Source organism: Microchirus variegatus, assembly GCF_963457635.1.
Source record: "Microchirus variegatus genome assembly, chromosome: 8".
NCBI lineage: Eukaryota > Metazoa > Chordata > Actinopteri > Pleuronectiformes > Soleidae > Microchirus > Microchirus variegatus.
The window spans coordinates 24,943,113-24,969,753 of record NC_139809.1 but is presented as its reverse complement, the minus strand read 5'-3'; the positions used below and the strand labels follow the sequence as shown (position 1 = coordinate 24,969,753).

Sequence of the window (26,641 nt, the reverse complement as noted above, 5' to 3'; positions counted from 1 at the left end):
GTTTAGAGTACTCTGTGTTTGGCAGACATGCAGAGTGGTAAGGGAAAGGAAGAGCAAAATCAGGGCGACAATGTTAATTTGATCTCTGGCGTGCAGAGAACAGAGACTGCTAAGACATTATGGGGCTCTGCTGAGTGTAGGCTGTCTTAAATAATCATGTTTGCACAGTTTAACAGCCCAGATCGCAGCATTTGCATTTATATTGATGCATTCAACGTTTTTTTTTTTGTTTCACGTCAGAATGACAAATGATTGGTTGAATCATAGAAATGCAGTGTATAATAGGAAGTGTAAAGTTCACAGTGCAGAGTTCAGCTCGTCTGGGCAGACAGGGAGAAAGTGAGTGCAGCGCATGAGTAATTCATCTGTACAGCAGCAACTGGGGAATTGTTCCTGCGTTGTAGGCAGCTCTAACTGCCTCACTGGAGCCAGTGTTGGGAGACGAGAGTGGTTGGTTTCCAGACTGAGCGTCGCTTAGGGGGGAAAAAACACACTGGACCTGCTGGACAGGAGCGAGAAGAGATTTTTGTTCCATCAACACTTCTTCACGCTGAGCGCGGATTTATCGCAGCTGGGGGAGAGCTCGCTCTGCGTGTGCGCACTCACGCTGGTTCACAGCCGGCGTGGAGCAGCTTTGAGGCGGAGACCTTCCTCCTCTTGACCAAAACACTACTGTCAGTCGGGGTGGGGTTCACCGTGGAGTTCCGTCCCCGCGCGCCGCCGCCACGCCCCCGCGCCTGGCGCTGTCCGGTGTTTTGGTGCTGAACGCTGGGCACGGATTCAGCTCCACACTGAACCATCCTGCAGCGCTGTGGAGAAGCAAAGAGGCGCATCACTCGGAATGAAAAAGCCTCAAGTTCTTCATGAAGAATGGTGTCGTGGATAACTATGAGGGGAAGGTTTTTCAAGTGTTTCTTTTTTCCTTTCTAAGGATTATTTTTTCCCAGGTACATAACTTGCCACCAGCATGATTTTGGGTGTCTTGTTATGCTGCCTTCTGATGGTGGCTCTTGGATATCAAACGCAGGAGAGACTGCCTTTCTTTCACGGGCATGTTTTTGAGAACTCGCCGGTGGCGTCTAAAGTGAACGGACTGAGCATCCCGGTGAGGCGCATCGACGCGCAAAAATGGTGCCCAGCCTCCGTTATGCGCTTCAAACTCTACGGAAACGGCAGCGAAGATTTCCGCGCCTTCACCCACCACAAGCGGGGGAACGTATTAATGAAAACTTCCAGGGTTTTGGACAGAGAGGCTCGGTCACAATACCTACTAACCGTGGCACTATGCTGCCACGGCTGCGCGTCAGAGTCTGTCATGTTCCAGGTCGCTTCGGTAAAAGTGGATGTTTTGGACACGAACGACCACGCGCCGACTTTTCGCAGTGCAGACAGCCTTCACATAACTTTAGACGACACCACCGCTCTCCGGAGTGTGGTGTGCAGGCTGGAGGCTGTTGACGCAGACAGCGGCAAGAACGCAGAGTTGACATACATTTCTGTGCCTAAAAACAGCAGTTTCTATGTTGTCCCCAAAACAGGCGAAGTTTTGCTGGTCGACTCCATCCTGGGGTTTCCCTCTCACGTCTCATTCAGTATTTATGCCAGAGACCACGGGTGGCCCCCTCTGACCAGTAAAGGTGTAGTGGTCACTGTCGCGCCACAGCGGTGGGCAACGCGTCCCAATCAAATACTGCGGTCAGAGAGAGCAGGTCGCTCCACGAGGGCTTTACTTGACCCCGACGCCGTGGTTTTCTTCAACGTGTCTGAAGACGCCAGCGTAGGCTCCACCATAACGAGCCTGAGTCCAACCAGGTTTCAGTCAGCTGCCTTTGAGCTGATTCACCCGGAGTCACAAAGCTCTCCTGTCACCGTGGGGCGCGACAGTGGAGACATCACGATCACCCGGAGGCTGGACAGGGAGACACAGCCTCTCGTGGAGCTTACTGTTAAGATTCAGGACAAACGAGGTGTGTAGATTTCCAATTTTAATTATTCTTTTTATAATAATCCGCACTTCCCTTCCTTTCCTTGTGAATTATTTGCATCGTGGTCTCATTTTAATGGGAAGCTGCACTTTATGTACACATGGTGGAACTGTTTTGCCATCTGGACACCTCAGCCTTCATCAGTGGAGTCTCCCTCCCCTGCTCACTCCCCCAACAGGCCTGACACATAACATACAGTGTAATAACATCATGCCACAGGTGTGCTTCATGATAATGTATCATCCACATAACTGAAATGTTTCTGATGAAGGGTTAGGCTTTGTGTGCTCTGATTTGTCCACTTTATGGACAATTATCGTTGATGAGTATAAAAGGAGCACATGAGTTTTTGACTTTAAGTTGAAGGCTCGTTGTGTCGTGCTTGAATTATGTCCTTGATTGACATAGTTTTCAACTGTGAAGTTGTTTTCAGAACTAATCCTTGCAGAGTGGCAATCCACTGTGACTCTACTCTCTTATCTACTGGCATTACCCCTCTAATCCTCTTCTCATTCACTCTTTAGTCCCAGGGATTTCAAGTATTGCACTGCCACATTCAGGCATCCTCCCAAATTCTTGGAGGAAAAGGTGAATCCCATCAGTTGTTGAAGTTTTGTTTTGCTCCACCGTATCTTAGATTTCAAGCTTGGGGAACAACAAAAACAAAAACAAGGAATCGGAATGATGTTCTGTGTAATTGAGCTACACGGCGTGCAGGAAACGGCGCGCACTGTTTTCATCTGAATTGCCTTGCTGCTGTTTCATTGCACAGCGTGTCCTAGATTGTAATTGCATGCCTGATTGGGACGCCATCACTGGAGGTTTTTTCATAAAGAGCAAAAATAATCAGAATTCTGATGCCATTTTCCTCCACAGATGCATAACAAAAATAAGCCACTCTAGCCTGACAGATATTCAGATACCATCCTCCATGTTTCCTTTCTCACCTGTAAAAGTCTTCTCTCCTGATCAAAGGCACGGTATGTTCCATATCCTGTGACTGTTTCCCAGACCAACCCTGACAAGAGTGTGGGAGGACAGGCCCTTCTTCCGTTTGTTTCATTCCCAAACCGTTTTTATTCAGGGTTGGGAATTTAATCTGTTATCTCTCATGCAAAGTTGCTGCCTGCCTTTTTTCTGTGGGTTCTCATCGGTATTGCAGTTCATTCGTGTCAAAGATAAGCTTGTTGACACATGAGAGAGAGCCTGATATGTTTTGTGCGTGTGCAGTTGTCCTTGTATGTGTTTGTTTGTATGCAAGTGGTCATACGGAAATTGACCCCAGGTGCCATAACAGCAGTGTTAATAAGGCCCCTTGCACTGCATCGTCTTAGCTTCATTTTTACCACAGTGAACTCAAAGTAGCACAGCGCTGTCCATGGTGCTGACAGTCACCTGCTGAATATCAAACAGAAAGCAGGCAACAGTTGAGCAGCAGTTCAAAGAATAGTCGTGTCAGTCACAGTCACAGTCACCGTTCACCTTAGAGGTATTAATTGCATACATGGATGAACAAAATAATTGGTTCATTCATTTCCTAACCTTTGTAATATCGCTAGTATCTCCATGACTGAGGAAAATCTAGGTTCCAATCTAGCTAGCTCGTTTTTTGTTTTGTTTTACAAAATCAATATGACCATACTATAGCACCTCTACTACAATGGCTATTCACAATAGAGCTGTGTAGCCATTTCCTCTTATTGTGTTAATGTTTAGATGTCAGTGATTGTTTTGTTTTTTTAAACTGCGTAATGTTTGCTCTTATGGACAATTGCAAGAATACACACTTTCATTACAGTGTAAGTGTAAAAGACGTACATTGTGTATTAACTGGTGAGTGCATATTTACTGAATGTGTAGTGAACGTGTTCAATTACTGGTTAATGTGGGCATAAAATGCTAATCACACTGGTGCAAGGCTTTCTTATGTAAATAAGTTTGCTGTGGGCAGAGTGTTATGATTAGCGCTGTTGTGTGCGTTCTTCAAATTGAGATTAAAACGTCTCGTTTGACACTTAGATATTGTAGATAAAGTATTCTGGCATGCTGCCGCCACTAAGACAGAGGTAGACGAGCAGTCCTGAATTACTCAGTGTGGGGGACGTTCTCATTGACATTCTTACCTAAAAAGAATTTGCTTTCCAAACACTCATCCTCTGCCCCCCCTCCCTCCCCTTGACTCTCATATATGGTATGTTTGAACACTGATATGTCTTTGCAGGCTGTTGTATTAATTCAAAACAATGCTTAAATGATTAGTTTGGAATTAATGTGGAATAATAAATCCATTACGATGAGAGCCAAGTATGTGCCATCAAACCACTCTCTTTTTATGACAGATTGGTGTGCCACTGTAGTTACTGAGGATGTGCAAAATTGTGTCCTCCATGCATAAATAGATGTAAGCCTACATAGACCACACTGCGGTCGCCTCTCATAATCATGAATATGATTAAAATAATTTACCTAAGCTCTCATATCAGATCATGCTGATATCCACATCTGACATAATCTTGCAGAGACAGACAGGGTGTGTTCAATCTCAAAAACAGTGTGCTCCATTTTGCTGCAGTTTCCAAACACAGAATAGTGAGTAATGATGCTAAACTGGTGTTGTTTCCCCCACATTTGGTGGGTGTTCCAGTGTCATCCAGTTAGTATTCACATTAACAGTATTTACTGGAAATCAGGGTTCAACGATTCGGATAAAATTGTGATTTTTCTGGCAGTCATCTTCTTTAAGTCAAGCTTCAGTTTAACTGTATAGATTTAAAACATGATATAGCGCTTTTCCACATGACACCATCCATCCATTTTCAACCACTTTATCAACAACCATTCTCTCTCACTGTCAATTTAGAGTGTCTTAATCCCAATATTGCATGTTTTCGGACTGTGAGAGGAAGCCAGAGACACACACGAGGAGAACATGCAAGAAAGACCGTTGCTCCAACATGGGCTCGAACCCGAGTCTTCTCGCTGCAAAGGCAAGAGTGCTAACCACTACACCAGGGTTTCTCACTCCTGGGGAGCCACTGTCCTGCATATTTTAGATGTTTCCCTGCTCAGACACACCTGATTCAAATGGTCAGCTCGTCAGTAAGCTTTGCTGAAGCCTGATAATGACCCATTTATTTGAATCAGGTGTGTTGGAGCAGGAAAACACCTAAAAACATGCACAGTGGCTCCCCAGGACCAGGCGTGAGAAACCCTGGTCTACACCAACCGTGTAGCCCCACATGACACCATCAACATCTTAAAGATGAGGTATGTAACTTTCACACAAAACAAATGAATCCTATCAACTCCACATGACTCTGTTGATGAGCCAAGGTGGGAAAGGAAGGTTTCTGAAATTAATGTTGAAAGATGTTTCAGAGACCTGGGGGTTAATTCTTAAATCTGAAGTTCTGAGTGAGGTAATGAGATAAAGCTGGACTCCACACTTTGAATGGGTCGATGTCAAGCGTTGCCAAACTACCTATGGGTCCATTGTTTCGTTTTGTTTACATTGCGTGCGGCAGACGATGAGTCATTTTCAACTTTCCAAGTATTTTCAGCCATTTAAAACACATTATGCAAATATACCAACAGCAAAGTGCTGGCTAATCAGATCCCATTTAACCTCAAGCCCTATATCACTCAAACAGAGCTCTTGGACATCACATTTTAGCCATAACAGACACGCCTCAGTGAAGTTGTGAATCTAGTGTGACGCATTGAAAAGACAACAATTAAATGGCAGCCTCTGTGATTTGCTAATTGTGTCGCGTGGAATTGTGTATTAAAAAGATTATCATAGCGGTATACATAATGTAACACAGTGTACAATGCAAAGCATAAATGTTTTGTTGGGGCTGAATGTGCCCCATATATAATAAGACTTCATTGCGAGTGACATTTTTCAGCATAAATTGATCCGTTAATGAATATAATCATGCAACATATTATATCACTTTTCTGCTCAGCCTGAACACTTGCATTGTTTGTGCTTATTCTATACTTTTGCTGATTCCCAGCACTCTAAAAAGAAATGTTTAGACTCAACAAAAAAAATCAACGCAACAGTTTCCATTAGTCTTTCTTAGTTGTGACAACTTAATTTGAAATTACATTGAACCAACAAACTATATTACTTTGGGCGAATTAGCTTTTCCTTTTCAGTCAAAGCTTATATTAACTACTGCTTACTTAATAACGGTTAGCCTAAAGACATGTTTTTAAGTTGATAACTCATAAAAATTAAGTTACTCCAACTGGCTTTACCATATTATTATAAAGTACTTTTATTTGTTGTCTAGGTAATTACAGTAATAATCCGCACAACTTTTTAAGTAGCAACAATATAAAAAAATCTGTTGGTCCAATTAGATTTTCTTCAGGTTTTTTTCTTCTTTTTTGTAGGTTTTTTTTTTTGTAATGTAGTAGCTTTCAAGAAAGACATTTCAACCACTGCTTTTGCAAGTAACTTATTTTTATTTTTTATTTTGAACAAGTAGGCCTAAAATTGTCACAAGTAAGCCCACATCATTAATTTCGAAAACACACAAAAACAGTCTTGGTGAATACATGGCAGACGTTCCCCACCGTGACCATGACGTAACCTGTAGTGCCGTAGCAACCCAGTTTGTGTGGAGGTTTCAAATTTACACAGTTTGCACTCAAAACCCATCTTTGACAACAATGGGAAATTTTACAAAATGTAAATCTGATTAGATTGTCCAAAGTCTTTTAAGATTATATCATTACAGTCACGTTTGCTTACCTCTTTGCTACACTTTGCCCTCAGTGGAAGAACACAGCTATACAACAAAAACAAAACAAAAAATTAATTCTGGTTCTGACAGTGGGGTAACATTAGAATGTAGCTGGTGGTTACACGGTTAAACCGCAATCACATGACTAAAATATCTTTCTCCATATTTTAAACAGGCAGACAAATTAAAAGAAATAGTTTGCTTACTTTCCACTCACAGAAACTTCAAACCACAATTTGGAACAACACAGCTATACATGTGAATGAACAATTTTTATTTATTTATTTTTTTTAAAATTGTGGCTGTGACCGTGGGTAACATTAGCATGTAGCTGGTGGCTGCATGCAATTAGCTAAATGTGAATAATCCTTTTCCCAACAGCTCTCTCTAGCTGGGCACACAGGCTATTATCGAATGAAAGTCACTGAAACAAATGTAAATACAATACTTCACTAGAACTATTATAATTAAATTTTACTCACCATGAAATGTTGCTTTTATGAAGGTTCAGCCTCCTAAGACACCGTCTCTTGAACGGTCAACTTGAATTTTGTTTTAAACCCACCAACAATGAAATGTGAGTATAAATTATATACAAAATTAATTTGATCTAATTGCCAACATTATTATTTGATCACAACTTAAAAAATAAAGTTTGCAACTTAAAAAAAAAAAGAAGGTTTATTTAAATTAACTAATTACAATTTTTAACTTGCGTCCATGTATTAAAGGGACAATGTGTAGTATTTATGGGTTTATATGACCCAAAATCCACTTTTTTTATACATATTATGTGCTCCTGCATTGTCTAGTCGCTGTATAATAGTTTTTGTTTCATTTTTCGTAGTGTTTCGAAAAGTCATGTAAAATAACATGGTCGTGGGCCGCGGTTGCATAGCCACTGTTAGCAGTGAGACGCCTCTACCGGAGCCTGTAAGGACAAACGCGAGAGAACAAATCAAGCGTCTCTTTACTTGTAGCGGAAGTCCCGCCTCCATTCTCTCCGCTTCGTCTGCTACGGCCGCGGTAGCTCGCCCTCTCCCATGCCTCACGAACCTCATCTGCTGACACGGAGAAAGACAACGAGGACGACATTTGACCAGCTGCAGATACCGTAGCGCTCAGGGAAGGGAGGGGTGTGCAGAGCAGCAGTTCTTTGTTGTAAATTTCAGCCTCTCCTCTAGGTGGCACTATAAACTACTTACTTCACCTTTAAATCAAGTGGTGTTAAAAGGCCCTCTGAGTTGCTTTTTAGAGTGAGGGTAATGTTCTTATATAACATCACCCTGCTGTGATCCATCACAACTCTTACTGTTTAATTACAGCCCCAACGTTAGGAAGCACTTCCTCGGATGCAAAGGAGACATTTCCCTTAATTTCTTTTCTTTTAATTATCCTTTACAGAAAATCTTCTTGAGCTTGACAAGAAAATTAGGTTGTGTAACTCATCATCTGAGCATATGTACAGTATAGAGCATTATTTTTAGATAGCTGTACTTATTCAGGGATAAAAAGGAGACTGTTTTGGGGGGTTGGGATTTAATTAGGTTCGTACTGGATGTACACAGAGAGGATTTTCAGAAAACTTGACAAGCTTTGACACTATTCCTCCCACTCTGATGCATCAGATTTAGTACACAGTCATTCCACCTTGTTTGTCTATGGAGTGTGTTTGTGCTCAGGGGGCCATAAGAAGCATTCCTCCTTTCTAGATCCCCTGCTAATGCTGGAGAAAATATTTACCTTCAAAACTAAACTCAGTTCACCAACAAAACATCCCCAGAGAAAACAATGAAGTGATATTTTTCTGACATAGCCTCTCTGTATCAAACCAGCAGTGTAAAAAAGGCGATAAGGAAGAAAAGCAATGGAACTAGGCCACGACTCCTGACTTAAACAGTTATGTGGTGTTGTTTTGAGTAGAGGGAGTGAGGGACCTCTACAGCTCTTCCTGTAAAGGATTCTTGCCGGCCCACAGAGACTGTCAGTTTAGATTTGTGTTGGTGGGGAATTTTTACTTTTGGTTGTCCTACCTGAAGAATCCCTTTCTTTGGACCTGAATAGAAATGAGTTAATGCTATTTGACGTGCTAGGAGCAGTATTGAACTAGTGGTGAAGCCCTTTGTGAGTTGCAGTGTGTACTTCGGAGCTTGTGGTTATCACCTCTTCTCAAACTGTTGTGTTGGGGAAACTTCTCTCTCTCCCTCTCTCTTTCTCTCTTTCTTTCCACCCTCAGCTCCCTCCCTCTCATAGTCAGCATCTCGCCCCATGCTGTCTTTAATCCAATTTTTCTTTTTCTTACTTGAATTTGCATATTCCCCTTGTGATGTGAAATGAATTGAGAAGAGACCTAATCTCATTTTTATTTGTAATTTGTGACTGTAGGGGATGTTTGTTTAAGTAGGAAAAAAGCTGTTTGCATTTATTCAGTGTTGTAAAAAAAAAAAATGCCCATGGTGATTATGTTTTTTGTGTGATTGCGTGTCTTTATGTGCATGTACACGAGGGTTGTGCACATTTTGCTTGTGTATCACTCTGTGCATGTGTTAAATGTTATGATTGTCCTTTCAGGATCCAGGCACTCTTGAGATTTGTCACTTGTGATGACATGCTGAGAAGCTGTAACGCGCCTGCAGCATGTGATTTCTGCTCTGTGGTCTCTCAGATATCAAGCAGATGTGTAAATGCAACACCCCTGCAGTCCTTTCTTCTCCCACTGCTTGCATGTATCTGATGCCATGTAGGAGCGAGCGGGTGTGCATTGTGAGTGCCACAGCCTTTTAAAGATGGGACTGAATGCTGAGAACAAGAGCAGGAAAATTAAGTAAAGTGGCTCTCCTCTGTACGTGTAGATATATTTAAAGTGGATAACAGGCACTACTATTGGGGTCAGAGAAAGGGCAGGACTAGATGTAGTGCTGGGGGCATGGTTAAAGAGCACAGATTTAAAATGAAGAAGGTTAAGCCAGTAAAAGGTGAAAACCTGAAGAGCAGGAAGGATAGATGTGTAAAACATGGCACCTCCTGAGATTGTTTTTCTTTTGAAAGGCAGCCTCATCCGTTCCAGCGAGATGTGTGCCACTGATGAGTGGTCAGCCTGATGAAATATAATTGAAAGTGGTTAAATGTTTAGAGGGCAGACGTGAGAAACTATTATGGTGGCAGGAAGGGAATGAGGTGTGCATGTACCCTAGCCTGTAGTGTCGAATGGATGACTACAGGGCAGAGGGTGGAAGAGAATATAGCACTGCAAAGCTGTGGAAAAAGGTCAGTGTGCACTAATATTTGTTGAAAGATTGTTGCAGGGCAAATAAAGGGACAACGGGGAGAATAAAAGTGTGACCTGCCCTTTTGAAGGGCGAAAACAAAAACACAGGTAAAGAGACAAAATGTAGTTAAAAACAAAATGTTTTGCAGATATTGACATAGCAGGCTGACTTTTCTCAAATTCTGATACCATATTCAGAGCATGTCCAATCTAGTATCGATCCTATACCCGAATTGCTTTGCGAATGCTTTGTTATGATTAAGGAAAGGCATGCTTTGTAATTAGGTTAAGGGATGTCTGTTGGCCTGTTTTAAACCATGATGTGGCTTTATGTAGGTTAGAAGAATCCGCCGCTCACTCTTCATAGCAGGAAATGCCAGCCGTCTGACTTTAAGTATGTCTGAGTTTGACATTTTGGCAACTTGTTCGCCAGCTTTACCTCCTCCCTCTGCACACTGTGACTCCTTAACAATGTCGTACTACTGCTGACTGACAAGGGTCATAATTACTGCAGCTGCTAGAAGTCGCTTTCACCATAAACATGTCATTGGTGGGACGCCTGCTGACGAGAATGATGCTGCACTCTCTGCGAACTGTTGTGGCTCTAATGACACATAATGAAGAGCAGAAACGCCAAAGTTCATAATGGCGTTGCAAAGACTGAACAGAAACCCTGTTTAATGTGCATCATTAATGTATGGCCTGTATCCGATCTGTTAAATAAGGTCAGCGTATACTCATACCATTCATACGATCAATAATGTGTCTTTGTGTGTGTACTCAATTTGTTGACTCTTTAAGACATTTCCTGGCATAAACACTGACCTTGTCAGGACCAGTAGTCCTCATTGAGACCAAAGACTGGTCCTAAAGAGGCAGAACCTTATTTCTGAGGAACTAATTAAGAATTATGGTTAGGTTAAAGTTCGGGCGAGGCATTAATGGGCTATGCTTCTCTTCTCTTCTAAACAACAGTCCCTTCTCGGAGAATATCTACTTTTCGTCCAAATGAATGAAAGTCAATGAGGGTCCTATGAACCTGCATGAGAGTGTTTGTGCAGAGTCGTCCCAATCCCCTGTGGCCCTAAAGGAGCCCCCACGAGCACTTGGCATCACCATGTAACCACACATGGGCAGTTAATCAGACAAAAGATGCAATATTATGCCGATAGCTTGAAATAAACAGCCATTTTGACACGTTTGAAGTTCGGCATGTGAACCAAAATGCATCCTGAAGCATTTTAAGTTAAATGGTACTCGGTCAGCATTAATTTGATCATTTACACCTGTGATTTTACTACTGTGACCTGTCAAAATGGCTGCTGTGCAAAGGGCCCATAGCCAAGTGTTGTTGTTGTTGTTGGTGGGAAGGAGAATCAAATCAAAATCTCTCCATGGAGGCTTGGACCAGCTCTCTCTCTCTCTCTCTCTCTCTCTGTGTGTGTGTGTGTGTGTGTGTGTGTGTGTGTGTGTGTGAAGAGGGAGTTGACTGAAGCTGCAGGGAAAACATCCTGTAATAATTTGGGCTAAAGATGTGGAATGATTAGGTTTTGATGTGTGGATCTGGTTAAGTGAGGAATGTATATCTCATTATGGCAGACACCTGACCACTCAACCCACATATTCCAAATGATGCGAGTTTGTTGTGAGAAGACTATTGGGAGCTATGTGTGGTGCATATGCTGCAGTGCTGTGGGGACAGGCAAGAGTGTCAGGGAGTTTTTATCTGGCCAAGGGTCTGCATTATTGATGCCCATTACCACAGACATTGTCAACTCCAGACATTGCGTGGAGGCAGCCACTGTCAGGTAAATGTCTTGCTGACCTCCAATGGCACAGATTCCCAGAAATGCCTCCATGCAGCTTAGAGTCTACCTGTGTGATAAATGAGCACGGCTCACGGATCGTACAAGGAGCTTATCACCAACAGAGATTGTTTTGCTTTATTGAATCTAATCCATGATGTGCTGACATCAGCAGAGTGGGAGACAAAAGTTTGAGTTGAGGTTTTTTTTTTTTTTTTGAATAAAATTAGATTTTCTGCTGTTGTGTGTTTGCTGCAATTGTCTAAATTAGGAATGATCTGTCGTGAATATATTAACAATTTATTTCACGCCCTCACTATTTTCCACACCTGACCATGTATCTAAAACTTTTGTTTCTTTGGCTCCACCTTTGCATGCTGGATAGCCTCTCAGTGGCACTTCCCCAGAGAGAGAGCTGAATTGATTTTGTGTTATTGATTAACCGGGAGCTGTTTTGCTCCCAGTCACAAAACATCACTTTAAACAACAATTTATATGTTGCTGAATAGACTGGGACAGACTGTTGCTGATATTTTGCAAACTCTCAGAGTGGTACGAGTGTGATTGAGTCGAAGGGCTGATAGATCTGTCCTAAGCACTCTAATGAAGCAGCCTTTCACACAAGTCCTCCTATAGGCAAGAATGGGCAAGGGAAAATTGGAGCTACTGCTTGGACATGCCTTGGGATTTCAGTGCGTGTGCTTATTTAATTATTTGGTCTTGAATTTCTCAACCTTTTGTACCCAAAGGTCCAATTAAATGAGCATAACAATGGTTGCAGCTCCACTTTTTGTGGCCAAGAGAGTCACTGATAAACACACAAGACACAGACAACTGTGAACAAGGAGATTTTTAATGTAGCAGAAAAGATCACATGGCCGGCCAAGTTGCCTAGTGAGAAGTTTTGACATGCCACGAACTTTGCTTCGGAGTAAAATGCATAAATTGCAGTAATCGCATGGCTATTGTTAAAAAGATGATGAACGCAGAGCAGAAGGAGAGGGTCGATTGAGGAAAAAAGGCTGCCGCTATTCTTTTTCCCCCTGACAAGTGATCAAAAAAGATGTGGAAGGAAGTTGAGAGATTTGTGGCTAATTTTTTAAAACGTGTCAGTAGGTGATGTCCATCTCATGCTTCACTTATTTAATCAAATCCGAGAAAGAGAAATGGAGTTCAATTCCATCCCAGGCTCTGTATGGCTGATTACAATAGCAGGTGTCTTTGATGCAGAGAAAATATCGTGTATCTCAAGGCTGATGAGCATCTAGCTATTATCTCGGACTTGTCTCGTGTGCTGGTGTGCGTGTGTCTGAACTACTGAAAATGTTAGTTTTTCTCTCTCTTTCTCTCTCTGCCTCGGAAGTGCAGGGTTTAATTCTCTGGACTAATCAGACCATATGGTCTCTACAGTCTTATGATGTGCTGAGAAGGATGGGATAGAGATGCTGCTGTTGCTGCTGTGTAGAAAGTAGCTCCAGCCTTACCACGAAAAACACAGTGACACACGCCACTGCTACACATTAGAGATTAGGACCTGGAACTGAGTGCACATAGAGCCATCACAGGCTCAATCATACCCGCTTTTTTACTCACAATGAAACAAAGAAAATTTAAGAAAGGAAATGAGACCGCATATCTGCTGTTCAGACTCAGTCCACAGATTTGCATGTCATATTTTTTTTTACAAGCTATCTACTTATAATTACTGCTGCCCTTTCCGCCCTGACACCACAGCTGCTATTTGATTGAGCAATTTCAATTATTAATCATGTGGTTGTGCATTCGCTTGGTTTTGATAGATATCTCTCGCTGACAAATGGGGGTGTCTGTCAAGTGCTAAATTGAAGATCTGTCGACAAATGTTGGGTTAGTCACACTCATGGTTGTAAATGAGTCATTCAGTTTGTCCCAATAGTCGGATTAAGTGCAAAACTCACTCTATATTTACACTAAGTCCTACTTATAGAGTATGGCCTTTGTGAAATATTAATATTTCTAAAATATCAACATTATCACAGACTTTAAAGTTGATAAATATTGCACTTTACCTCATATGTCATAATCACAGATTTATGTTGTTAATGTTAATGCACCAACAACAGATGTTGTGAAAAATCGCGACGGGGTGGGGGGAGTTTAACACTTGGTTTCTCCCGCACACAGTTGGTGATAAACATTGATCTTGTTTAATCTTGCCGGCCTGCTGCTAATGACGGGAGATGATGGGCCACACAGGACAGACTGCCCACTGGATTAGATATCTAAATGAGGATTTTATCCTCATCCTCTATTCCTCTTCCCTATTACCAGTAAGCCAGACCACAGTCACATGCTCAGTTACATTTTAATGACTGTAGGGTGTGACCTGATTTGCATGTTGTCAACAGACAGCCATTGTCCATGGGAATTTGGTCGGTGTGGATTCATGAAAGTGTGCAGCATTATCTGAGGATACTTGTTAGAGCTCGTACCGCTGTTCCATACTAATCTGCTGTATGACTACAGGATACATTTTCCAATGTACAGCTCATTTGTACCTCTGTGCAACAACAGACAGTGATTGGATGTTCCTAGAATGCCTCCATCTCTGGTGTGCTAAATAAACACGACCCGGGTTCTGGTTTCAGTGATAGATTATTGCTGTCTCACCCATACACTGTGGCTTGTTTTCCCATTAAACCTGTGTGGCTCCCTCTGTCTCTTCTGGCCCTTGTCTTGCAGTGTGTGTGTGTGTGTGTGTGTGTGTGTGTGTGTGTGTGTGTGTGTGTGTGTGCACGCGTCTTTGACGGTGCATGAGCACCGAGGTGTGTGTTTTTGTTTGTTGCCTGTATATGCGTTTCAATGGAAAGATATCGAAAGGGCTCTGAGGACAACCCCCATCAATCACCAACTCACAGGGAAATGGAGAGAGGGATGGAGGATGGAAAGAGAAATGGAGTTCACCACAGGAAGCAGAATCTGGAGAAAAAGAGAGGGGGAGAAGTGGATGAGTGAATGGAGCAGTCCGTGCTGGCTCTGATTGAACTGGGTAGTGTAGTTTATATCCTTTAGAGATAAGGCCAGAGAGCACTGCTCTGCAGCTTCCTCCCACTGTAGCTTGAACTGAGCATGATAATAAGAAAGCGTGAATGGGGCAAATTGAATTAATGCCGCAGCACACCATAAAAGCCCTAACTATAATGCATTTTAAAATCCTATAATGAGCAGAGAGCTAAAATAATTTCACACCCCAGTGAAGAAAATGGCCCTCTAACAGATTTTAGGCCTGTCAGACAGTGCCAGGGCTTTTGTCATTTAATGTGACTAGGTGCGGTGCTCTGTCAAAATGACACTTACTCTGACTTCCTGGGGTATAGTAGCACGAGGCAAACTTAGCAAACAAGCCATTGGAATACCCACAACACATACTGGGTTTAATTGGAGCAGGAGGTGTGTGTGCTTATGTATCACACGGGTCAGTTTTACTGTCTCAAAATAAAGCAGAGAGGTAGAGAGTGCACATCCGCCATGAGAATACTCTCTCATTACTCTCCATTAACAGCCCATTCAGTGAGGGGGGACAGCAGTAGGAGTTGGACTCCATCCTGCTTGTGCCCACACATACACACACATACGTTCACACAAATGTGTGTACACACAGAGGAACGGCACAGATGTGTGCTTCTGTGTACGCAGGCAGAGAGGGAGACACACAACGTGCGTTCATGGTGTCAGCTCTCATATCTTCATCATTCGAGCCGTACCATCATAACGCTGAAATTACCTCTCTATCATCAAACCTGATAGAGAAAGAGCTTGTGCTCTGAGAAACCACACCGCACAACAAACGAAGGAGCGAACAGAGGAGAGCATCAACATAACAACTTCTCTTCTCTTCCAAAACATCAGTCCCATCTCGGAGAATATAGTTATTTTTCGTATAATTGCATTATAGGCTCTTGGAACTCCACACTTTCCACTTAACCTGAGGCAAATGTGAGCTGAGGGGAGCATCTCACTATTCTGCTTTCTGCTGCACACCCACTGCTCCACAACAGCAAACACACACTTCACATCTAAAGTGCACCACGCTGACTTCACATCCATACATGCACATGGAATTTAACACACATGAAAGCCCCAAAACACACATGATTGCACAAACAAGACGCAGTTCGATAAAGCTTCAGTATTCTACATTGTCAAATAAAGAGATGCGGTATATCCAAGTTGTGGAAACAAACACACCCCATGTTGCTTCCTCCAAGCAGCTATAAAAGCCTGGTGTGTGGCACAAAGCAGCATGTCAGGACAAGGCCAAACACAGCTTTCTATACATCTGAATATACCTTACATTTTTGATTCCATGTTTGCTCTTGTGTATTCTGTTTTGGTGTCAGTTAGATTAACTGTCTTAGCCACCTCTGTAAATGACTCGTCTCTGCTGTGATCTGGACGACAGAGCATGCATATGTGCCACTGCGCGTCCGTGTGATTTGTAGTGTAGTGGGTTAGTGGGTGGAAGGATGGGTGAGTGCACCCATAGACTCCACTGTACGGGTGTTTGAGTGCTTATTATTTTTCAGTGTCTGTTTGGATAGCAGCGGCATTGTTACAGCACAATTTTGTGTCTAGAGAGCCTACTTCACATCCAGATCTAATTATGTACTATATCACACATAGTAGTGAAGATACAGTACTTGACTATTAATGTAGTACTTATGCAAATGTAGCCTAATACCTGTCTAGTGTTATTTCTCCCACATTTTCATTTGTGATGAAGCAGTGAATCCCACACACCATCAAAGATCCGGACCAGTCTAATGTCAATTTAGAAGTACAGTTCATCCGCCTGTCTTTCCTTCAACTGGCCACCGCTGAGAAGAACAAGCTGCTGAGGGCAGATGTTCATTTTCTACCTCTAATAGGTTTTGTGCATCCATCAATTTTCAGGCCTCAGAGTCTTGACATTGTCAAGAAATTGTCTACAGCCTCAGCTTTTACCTCACAATCTTCAGTAATCTCACAGAATACCTGCAGATAATTGATTTTTAACCAAGGCCTCAACACTTTAAAGGCAATTTGCCTTGTGATAAACAGCAACATTGGCTCTTTTAAGACAAACCTGAATTCCTAATCATGATGCATTCACTCAACCTTTCGCTTTGCAGAGGCTCAGTAACAGCTTTATGTCCAACCTGTTCAAGAGCAAACCATTTTATTTTTTGACAGTGGCTAAGTGTTTTGTTTGCTTTAAACCAGATTGGTCAATGACCCAGACTATTATGTAGAGGCAGAGTGAGATGTTTCTGTCTCTGAATGTCTACTATACAACAAACATCTCCAAAATGTCAGCAGCTAAAGAATCACCTATATCTCTCAGTTGCTATAAAACAAAATAGTATTAAGAGGACAATGTGTATGGCCATGTAACAAGAAACACTAGTGTGTCTAAAAGTTTCTTTCATTCCAAAAGCTGGAGTTGAATAGAATCGGATAGAAGTCACACAGTGAGGCAGTGGTTAGCATCAGGTCACTGGTTTTAATCCATGTAAGGAGTTTGCATGTTCTCCCCCATGTCATGGATTATGCCCAGCCCCCCTGTTTCCCTCATGTGGAGTTTTAAACTGTAGACAATGAGTGCAAAAACAAACATTACATTTGTTGTTTTTCCAGCAATGGAACAATCAAACAGGTATTAATAAAGAATACAAGTTAAAATGCATAACCAGGAAATCAACTCATACATGATGGCAAAGCAGTGTTCACATCTTTCTGCTTCACCGTGGCCATAAAATAAGCATATTTAACTCTTGACCTATATAAAGTGCCACCTGAGTATTACAACCCCCTGACTTTTTAAAGCTCTTTTATTCATTTAAACTTTCAGTTTTTTATTTTTACTTTGATCTTCCTGTGCTGGGGTTTTGCTTTATTCTTCAATTTTTTTCCCTGCATATTTTGTTTATTTCCTGTTTTATCCTCACATCCTTGTGCTTGTGTTTTATCTCAGTAACACTGGATTCATTATGTACGCTTCTCATATCACTTTGAATGGAGCAACTGCCCAGCTGCATTGTGGGTCCATTGCTTCAATTTGCTTTCATTGCGTGTATAAGAAGGTGAAAAACAATTTCCAAGCACCAACGCAATCATCGGCCGATCAAAACATGTCATTCAAATATACCAACACAGGTGCTAGCCAATCAAATCACGTTTGTGTATTTAGCGCAAATACTTTTCGGCTCAAATTGAACTCCTGGACAATGTCGTTGTGCCTGTTACCACCCAACATCATCATACCACCATGACTTCAACATTAGCAACTCTGGGTAGTGAGACAGACACTGCTCTGCAAACTGTTTATACTTCCAGCACCAAGTATTAAGGTGACACTTAAAGGTCCCATATTATGCAAAATCAACTTTTTAATTATTTAAATCCTTATATTTGGGAAACTGGAGGTCCTATCAGTCGCGAAAAAAGATGACTCACTCATGTTTTTGTAGTCCTCCTCAGTCTAAGTACAGGAGATAAAACATGCGATGTTGACTTCCGCTCTCACTGGGCCATCACAAGAAGCAAAATTCCTGGAATTGTTGTCTCGCGGAGCTCGCTTTGTCCAGGAGAGTGCTGCCGAGGGAAACGACATCCGAAAACCGTAAGGGTACTTTCACTTTCAGAAAAATGTTACAATGTAGCAAACAGACGTGGGTACGGTTTGCTTTCACATATGCATAGTTCTGAACAAACCAAAATACCGCGAAGACCATCTGCACCGGAACCGGGCTAACCCCCGATTTCCACTGGGCGCGTCACTGCCACGGAATGTAAGCGCCGTGGTCACTGGAGCTAATCGCTGCCACTCTAATCAATGTGACCATTTCCACCGGGCACGCCGGTGGAAGCCGTATTATGTGAATACGGCTGGCTCGCAAGGCTGCGCTGATGGCAGCGCTGAGCAGCCTTAACGCGCCCGCTGGGTATTGAAGTTGGGCAGAGAACGACACAAAACCACGCCACTGAGCCGCGTCCGGTGGAAATCCAGGGTTATCCCGTATCTCATACCCATAATGCATTAAAATAGACCGTTTCGTCCCATTTGGTTTGGATGCTTTCGAACCAGAGGAACCGTACCAAAGTAGGGCGGATAAAGTGGACCGAGATTACATTCACACCTACGCAAACGAACCGAACCACAGCATTGGTTCAATGCTGTAGGTGTGAAAGCACCGTAAGTCCGCAAAGTCCGCAAAAAGTTCTTGGCTCCACAGTGCAGCACAGAATTCTACACAAATTTCCAGCATCAGAGGATTTATCTGTCCAGTGGATACATGACGGCAATGTGCCTGCTAGAGCCTGCATATGATCACTTTTCCAAATGCTAACTGCTGTTAGCTCCCAGTAGCCTCTGTGGCTGATGTCATTTCCTGTCCCATAAGTTTCGTTTTGCTTTTTTTTTTTTATTTAAGAGATACAACTAAACAGAGTGTTCTGAACAGGGCTGTTTTGGCAGGGTGATTGAACTGCTGTGGTGCTTCATTCTTATGGTATTTTGACCAAAGCATGTCACAGACATGTTCATTAGGACTCCAGGGAACTAGTTTAACTTGGAGAAATAGGGTATAATATGGGACCTTTAAATAAGGATTTTGTTTGTCTATTACCATCACCTGAAACTTGTGTTCAATTAGTGTCACTGCTGGTCCCTCCTTCACTCCTGCCACCATGAGTGTATGCCAATTGTTTCCACCTGTTCTTTATCGTCTCCTCAGCTCACAGTAAGAAGTCTCACCTCATTCACTCTCTGCCAGACTGTCTTGTCAGCAACCTGCAAGCTTTCAGGCATTCTCCTTCATGTATCTCCTGTGTGTATGAGCGTTATTAGATTTTTGACTCTGCCTTTTAGCCTGCTGTTGTGGATACCTTTGCCTCTTGTGACTGCCTTACACAGACTGAACTCTTTTTCAGTAAATACACATTTTTACCTTTACCGTGCCTCTGTTTGGGTCCCATGACTTTGAAACGCGTTAGTGAGAGCTCGCTCCTGCATGTAACTGTGTGTCTGTTTGTTTGGTTTGCTCTTGTCGGAGTGCACACCATTGTTATGAGATAAATGTTTTTTATATGAACTAAAACAAGTCATGTTTTGCAAGGTTTTTCTTTCTTTCTGTTTGTTTTTACTCCTCTTTCCTCTCATGGCTACATTTGCCATTTAAGTATGTGCGTTTGTGTGTTTGTGTGTGTCAGGTCCAGGGGGGGTCCCACGGAAAACTGACACTGCATTATCATTGATATTGAGTCCCGGGTTTCCCTTCATTACATTCCTTTCTTCATTACAGTTTTGTGTGACTTTGCCTATGGGGGACAATTTGTACAAGTCATATATTGGAGGCATACAAAATGCATTTTTAGTGATTTGTCAAATAGACATTTGTAAAATTTATGCTGATGATTCAACTAGCATGATTGATTTGATTTCAGCATTAAATGGGGAGTGCTGAATGCTTGAAATAACTCTTAAAACTTGACTGCTCTATAACCTGGCAGAATGTAACAAGGTACATTTACTCAAGTTTAAAGTCCTCTTATGTAGTGGGACTGTACTGCAAACAATGCCACTATATGTTGCTCTGTGACTGACTCCATTACATCTATAATAATAATCACACGGACCATGCCATTGAAAGCAAACTACAGCTATGCTCCATTCTTGGCAGGAAAAAAAAAACTTCCTTTAGTCATTCACATATTCTGACTTAGACCACTCTGTTGTTCAATACTGCTGACACTTTTCCATTAACTTAAAAATGTAGGTTCTTGAGGGTGTGCTAAGTGCTTGCACAAATGGGTGACTTGTGATGGTATGAAATGCCACGGTTAAGTTGTCCCTTGTGTGACAGAGAGGAGTGCTGTACTAATACTGTAGGTCTGATCAACAGACCTTTGTTTGGCAGATAACATGACGCACTGAGGCAGTTGATTTTGAACAACTATTACTCCCATTGCAGGTACAACCAGGTCCTTTTTCATCAGCATCATATTGATTATTAGGAGTCAAGGCTCAATCCTTTTTTCCCCACAAAGGACACGGAGAGGGAGGGAAAGAAAATGTCTTTAACATAGTAATTCTACAGTTGTGTTTGAGGTCAAGTTGATGTACAGCTCGATGTGAAACCCTTTGCGGATATCTGACAATGAAAAACAAGAACACTTGTTGAACGTTGTCAACACAGAGAATATAGCCGTTCTGTATATTCTCAAGCACCGCTCCAAAGTAAACAAACATGGTAATTAAAAGCAGTTACACAATTAAAAACCAAACAGATCTTGTAGCTGTGTAGCTCTTTGGTGATGGCCTGCAGGCTGTTAAAACAGCTCCACTCAAAACAAGCAGACTTTGTGTAATAGTAACTTCATTAATACGTATGTAGACATCACACATTTCCATGCTATAAAATCCTTGCAGGTCAAGTAAAATGGTGACTCAACGAATCAAATTAATCCAGTATTATATTGTTTACACAAGGTTGCGTAAAGGTAAAGGTTACGTAAGGTTGAGAACAGTTTGGACCAAGCAGACCGTCCCCTCACAGTGGCAGAGAGCAGTGGCAGTTTTCATCCCGAAAGAGCAGAACTCCAAGACCATCGAGCAGTTCAGAAGCATAGCCTTACTGAATGTTGAGGGGAAGATCTTCTTCTCAGTAATGGCGAGAAGAATGACTTCCTACTTGATGGAGAATGGCTACATCGATACCAGCTGCCAGAAAGCCGGGATCCCAGGTTTCCCTGGGTGTGTGGAACATGCCTCCATGATCTGGGAGCAGATTCAGTCTGCCAAAAGGGAAAAGAAAGACCTGCACGTTGTGTGGCTGGATTTAGCAAACGCCTACGGGTCAGTGCCACACAGCCTCATTGCGTTCGCCTTGGACTTCTTTTATATCCCAGAAAGCATCAGGGCCATGGTGAAGAGCTATTTCCAGGACTTGCACATGTGCTTCACAGTGCCAAACTACACCACTGGCTGGCAGCAACTGGAAGTGGGGATCGCGATGGGATGTTCCATCTCCCCCATCCTCTTCATCACAGCCTTTGAAGTCATCCTGATTGGAGCAAGACAGGTGGTGGGAGGAGCCCGCCTACCCACAGGACGGAAACTCCCCCCACTAAGGAGTTACATGGATGACATCACATGCTTGCTCCAAACGGCCCCATGCACATCCAGACTCATGCGGAGGCTGGATGAGTTGATCGCTTGGGCTAGGATGAAGTTCAAAGCAAGGAAGTCAAGGAGCCTGTCCCTGCGGAAAGGGGTGCGGAACGACAGGGTCACTTTTACCATTGGCGGGGAAAACATTCCACTCATCGCAGATCAGCCCATTCGGAGTCTGGGGAGGCAATATACATCCAGCCTTTCAGACAAGGACATGGGAAAGACCATACTGCAGCAGCTTACAGCAGGCCTGGCTAAAATTGATTCAAGCCAGTTACCCGGAAAGTACAAGGTCTGGTGTTTCAACTTCACACTGTATCCAAGGGTGATGTGGCCGCTGAAGCTGTCCGAAGTGACTTCATCGGCTGTGAGCAAGCTGGAAGCAAAGGCCAACTCATTCATCCGCAACACATCCTTTCAGGATGCAAGACCGCGCTCTCTCAGGGCAGGTACAGATGGCGGCACGATCAGGTGTTGAGGAAAGTGGCAGAGGTGGTAGAGAGGAAAAGGCAAGAGGGGAGCAAGGGGAGCCAGCCGGGCATACAACAGTGGACCCAGTTTCTTAGGGAAGGGGTAGTGGGGGAAACTGCAAGTAGGAGACCAGCATCCATCCTCCTGTTGCCAGGCATGGTTTGGAAAATGGAGGTGGACTTGGGCAGGCAGCTCCACTTCCCAGGAGAGATCTGCAGCACAACACTAAGGCCCGATATGGTGCTGTGGACCAAGGCAGAGAGGTCTGCGCTACTGGTAGAGCTGACCGTGCCATGGGAGGAGGGGATGGAGGGAGCCCATGAGAGGAAGAGGGCGAAGTATACCGACCTAGTAGCAGAATGCAGGGAGAATGGTTGGAACACACGACTCTTCCCAGTGGAAGTGGGCACCAGGGGATTTGTGGGAAGCTCAACAACTCGCCTACTTAAAGAGCTAGGGCTGAGGGGCAAGGAGCTACACAAAGCCACCAAGGAGCTGGCTGAGGAGGCAGAGAAGGCAAGTTTCTGGCTTTGGCTAAGGAGGCGGGACAAGGCGTGGGGAGTGAGCAACTCCTGAGAAAGGCTAGCTGCGGGGGGTGACTGGGAGACGTCCCTGTTCACTGCCCCGCCACCAGGAGATGTTCCGGGTTAAGGGGCGAAACATTTGTGAATGGTGGTCCCCGGCTGATGACCCCGCAGCTAGCATAATGGGCACCGGTGGAGGTGCGGCAGGCCTAGAGCCAGCAGGTGACAACATCTACCTGTTCAAACCAAACACCTCAGTACAGGAGATTGTACTTGGACTTCATATAGCATTTCTGTTTTTATCACCACAAAGCCTTCATTCAGTCATTTGCTCAAGGTTACTGGGTAGCTCTAAAGCTACTTGACAAATGCAAGGTTGACTTAAATAAATAAGTCAACCTTGCATAAATAAATACTAATCAATTTTGCCTGTATTTGGTCATTTGTCGTCAGATTTTCAGCTGATACAATTTCATCATGTTGGATTACCACAGCAGCAAAAAAAAAAAAAAAATCCAACCAACTGATCAATCATCTAATCTAACACCTTGTCTAATCCCCCAGAAAGGCATTTCGTAAGGTAGAGACCTTTTTTCTCACATTGTGGGGTCAAAGCTGGGTTTATGCTTGTAATGCTCCTTGTCATATAAGCACTGATTAACTGTCATAAATAACACGGTTTTAACACAATTTTGCCCAAGATATTTTTGGTGTTGATCACTGGAATGATCCTGTTGCCGTGGCAGTTATAATGTATGACACGTAGGTCAAGGTGGATTAAGAGCGTGTCACAACACAACATCAGTAATGTCTTAGCAAATGTAATAGATACGAAGTGGGCTCCAAATCACCACCAACACATTTTGTGACTAGAAAAATCTACAAAAAAAAAACACTTTCAACATGAAAAGCCAACAATCAATTAATCAATATTTCAAACTCAAATTGCACGCAGGGCAGTGAAAGCCAACATGGCTGACACAGCTTGTACTTAATTTGGCACAAAAGAGAAAGAAAAGCATGCATGACAAATAATCTGTTGGATGAAGTAGTTATTTCCTGAAATAATAATTACTGAAAACAAATTATAAACCAACACTTCAACAACTTTTGAATTACATCTTTTTCTCACATGAATGATCCTCTGCTCATCAAAGAGACCATCCACCGCTTCCTCTTTTAAAATCACTTTTGCCAATCTTAGCAAAAAAAGAAAGATGAGCATGCATTGAAGTCTAACAAATGTGATGAGGTGCCAAAGGTAGGTGTGCTTGCAGTTATGCATGTTGATGTGGATGCTGCATAACATACATTGTAATGACCGCTGTATTTAATTCAGTCAGCCTGTGTGGTTCACTGGTAAAATGAGGTGTCAGTATGTTATTAATGTCTGAATGTTACTGTATTTAACACGAGGGTTGACCTACTGTTTATGGAAATTACAAACGTGTGAATGACAACTTCTCAGGAACAGGAAGTCGAATATGTTAACGGATAACACTACCAAAACTTAAGGTGCAACATCTAAACTCATCTGCACACTTGACAGATGTTGCTGTTGCACATGCTGGTGCTTCTATCACTCACAAAGAGAGACTCTTCCCACAGTAAAGCTGCTAAGTTTAACTGAGTCGCATTTACACATGTATGTAAGTGTTTGTTTACCTCCACTGACAGTAGGGGGACAGAGAGAAATGAGTAGAGGAGACAAGAAGGAACAGGAGAGGAAAGTTTGGATTGGACCCTGCAGGCGTCACATAGTGCAGAGTAAAATACATATTAAGATATTTAGCAGTCTCCTCAACCTCCCATGTTCACATTTCACCCGTGACAAACCTCTTGAACCACAGCAAATTTGGACGTTTATGGCCAAATGACACTCACATTATTGCAGTATCTTGCCTGTTATTGGGCTCAATCTAAACATTTTCAACACAGTGGAAGGAATAAGGACTGTTTTTCATGACATGACATGACATTTCTGACCTCATTGTGGCAATTGTGTATCCTCTTTGTTATGGCTTGCAGACTATGATGAGTCACTATTAAAGTGACTAACGTTTCCATCATGGATGTATTTATTTTTTTATTTTTTTTAAAATCTCTCTTCTGTCAGTTCAAATTCATATGATGTCTGGTCAACATGTAACAGCTTACAAGCTTTCTTTTACAAAAACACGAGGCAGAGGCACATTTTATTGCAGACAAAAATTACAGTCTTACAACAATAGACTTTTACAGCAGACATTTTGACTTGTCACAGCAGGGAAAGCACTCAGGGAATCAAAAATGCAACAAAAATTACAGCTCTCATTTACTGTGGTGCAGTTTCAGGATACTGGTGTTGTACTTATTTACTCATTGGTTTTGCTCTGGTACTTTTAGTGTAGAGCCATTAGAAATAGTATTATCCATGTGAAAATGTGAAAGGATTTGGAATTATCACAGCTGTGGTAAAAAAAACTCTGCTTATGCAATTCTGGCTTTTTCATCTTGTCTTGCACTCTGTTGCCATTGGCATTTTCAGTGGTGCACCGAAGTCATTAAATTACTAGCTGCAGGACCTTTCGAGTTCTGGAAGATGTTTTACCTCTCAATCAAGAGGCTTCTTCACTTGTGAAAGTTTGTGTGTCCAGTGCTTCGTAACTCCAGGTTACAGCCCAGGTTTAAGGTAACATTGGCTCTATCCAACACTAAGACACCCCATTCCAACCTCACCATCCAAGAAAATAAGACACTGATCAAGAATGAAGATATTAACATCCTTCCAGACATAGGATGATGCACATTGGTCCTAAACCCAGCTGACAGCCATTCGAAAGTCATTGCTCTACTCAGAAAGGCCAGCACGTATGAGCCTTCCAAGCCCCATAAGCCCTATTCGCATTGGATTAGTATTACCTGGGGATCTCTCGCAATATGTAATAATTGTGGAGGATATCCGTGATCTTAATCCCATGCGGTTCGCTCATGGCTGTAATTTGTAAGTAAAAATTTCACCGCAAATGACACCATTATTCTGTGATAATATTACTCGTGTGTGACGTCTGTGATATGAAAGGAACAGGTTTTTGTTCATTATTATTTTCAGTCTGCCTTGGAAGTTTTTGAAACTGTTTTGGGTGAAGGGTTAACTTGGTACTTGCCTACCAGCATAGAGACCAAGCTGAAATGAAGCTAATCAAAAGACCAAAACAAGGAAAATTATGAGACTCAGAAGCAGCCAACAGTTTTAATTTTTTTGTGGTACGAAGATATTTGGGAAGCAGCCGCGCCATCCCCGTGTCTGGGAGTGCATGGAGTGTGGCCATGCTGTGGTCACCATACCCCTATTAGGGTAGAGGTTGTGAGTGAGTGGGAAAGTCCGGGAGTGGACCCTCCACCATGAGTGCCCTGTCATCGAGTCAATCGTCCCTTGGAACCTCAAGCTTTGATATCATATATGGGGGTAAAGTCAGTAAAATCACAGGCTTCCCTTGCACCATGCCAGTGGTACAACTTAACACAGATGGGGAGAACATCACCAACCATGTTAAAAACTCTATGGACTGGGTTAGGGCTCAGTGGACTAAAACCAGAACTGGATTAAACCATTATATACAATGATGTGACCTTCCATTTCAAATGCGTCCCTATTAT

At 42.7% G+C, this 26,641-nt stretch overlaps 1 protein-coding gene across 1 annotated transcript in view; it reads left to right on the top strand.

Moving 5' to 3' along the window:
* Positions 1-967: 967 nt before the first annotated feature.
* LOC310930307 (neural-cadherin-like) overlaps positions 968-26,641 on the top strand; it is a gene marked incomplete at both ends in the record, with an annotated part of 101,715 nt that continues 76,041 nt past the window's right edge. Inside the window, one exon of the mRNA XM_083893240.1 lies at positions 968-1,967. Within this exon, the coding sequence (XP_083749366.1) occupies positions 968-1,967 (1,000 nt within the window). The remainder of the gene's footprint in view (positions 1,968-26,641) is intronic.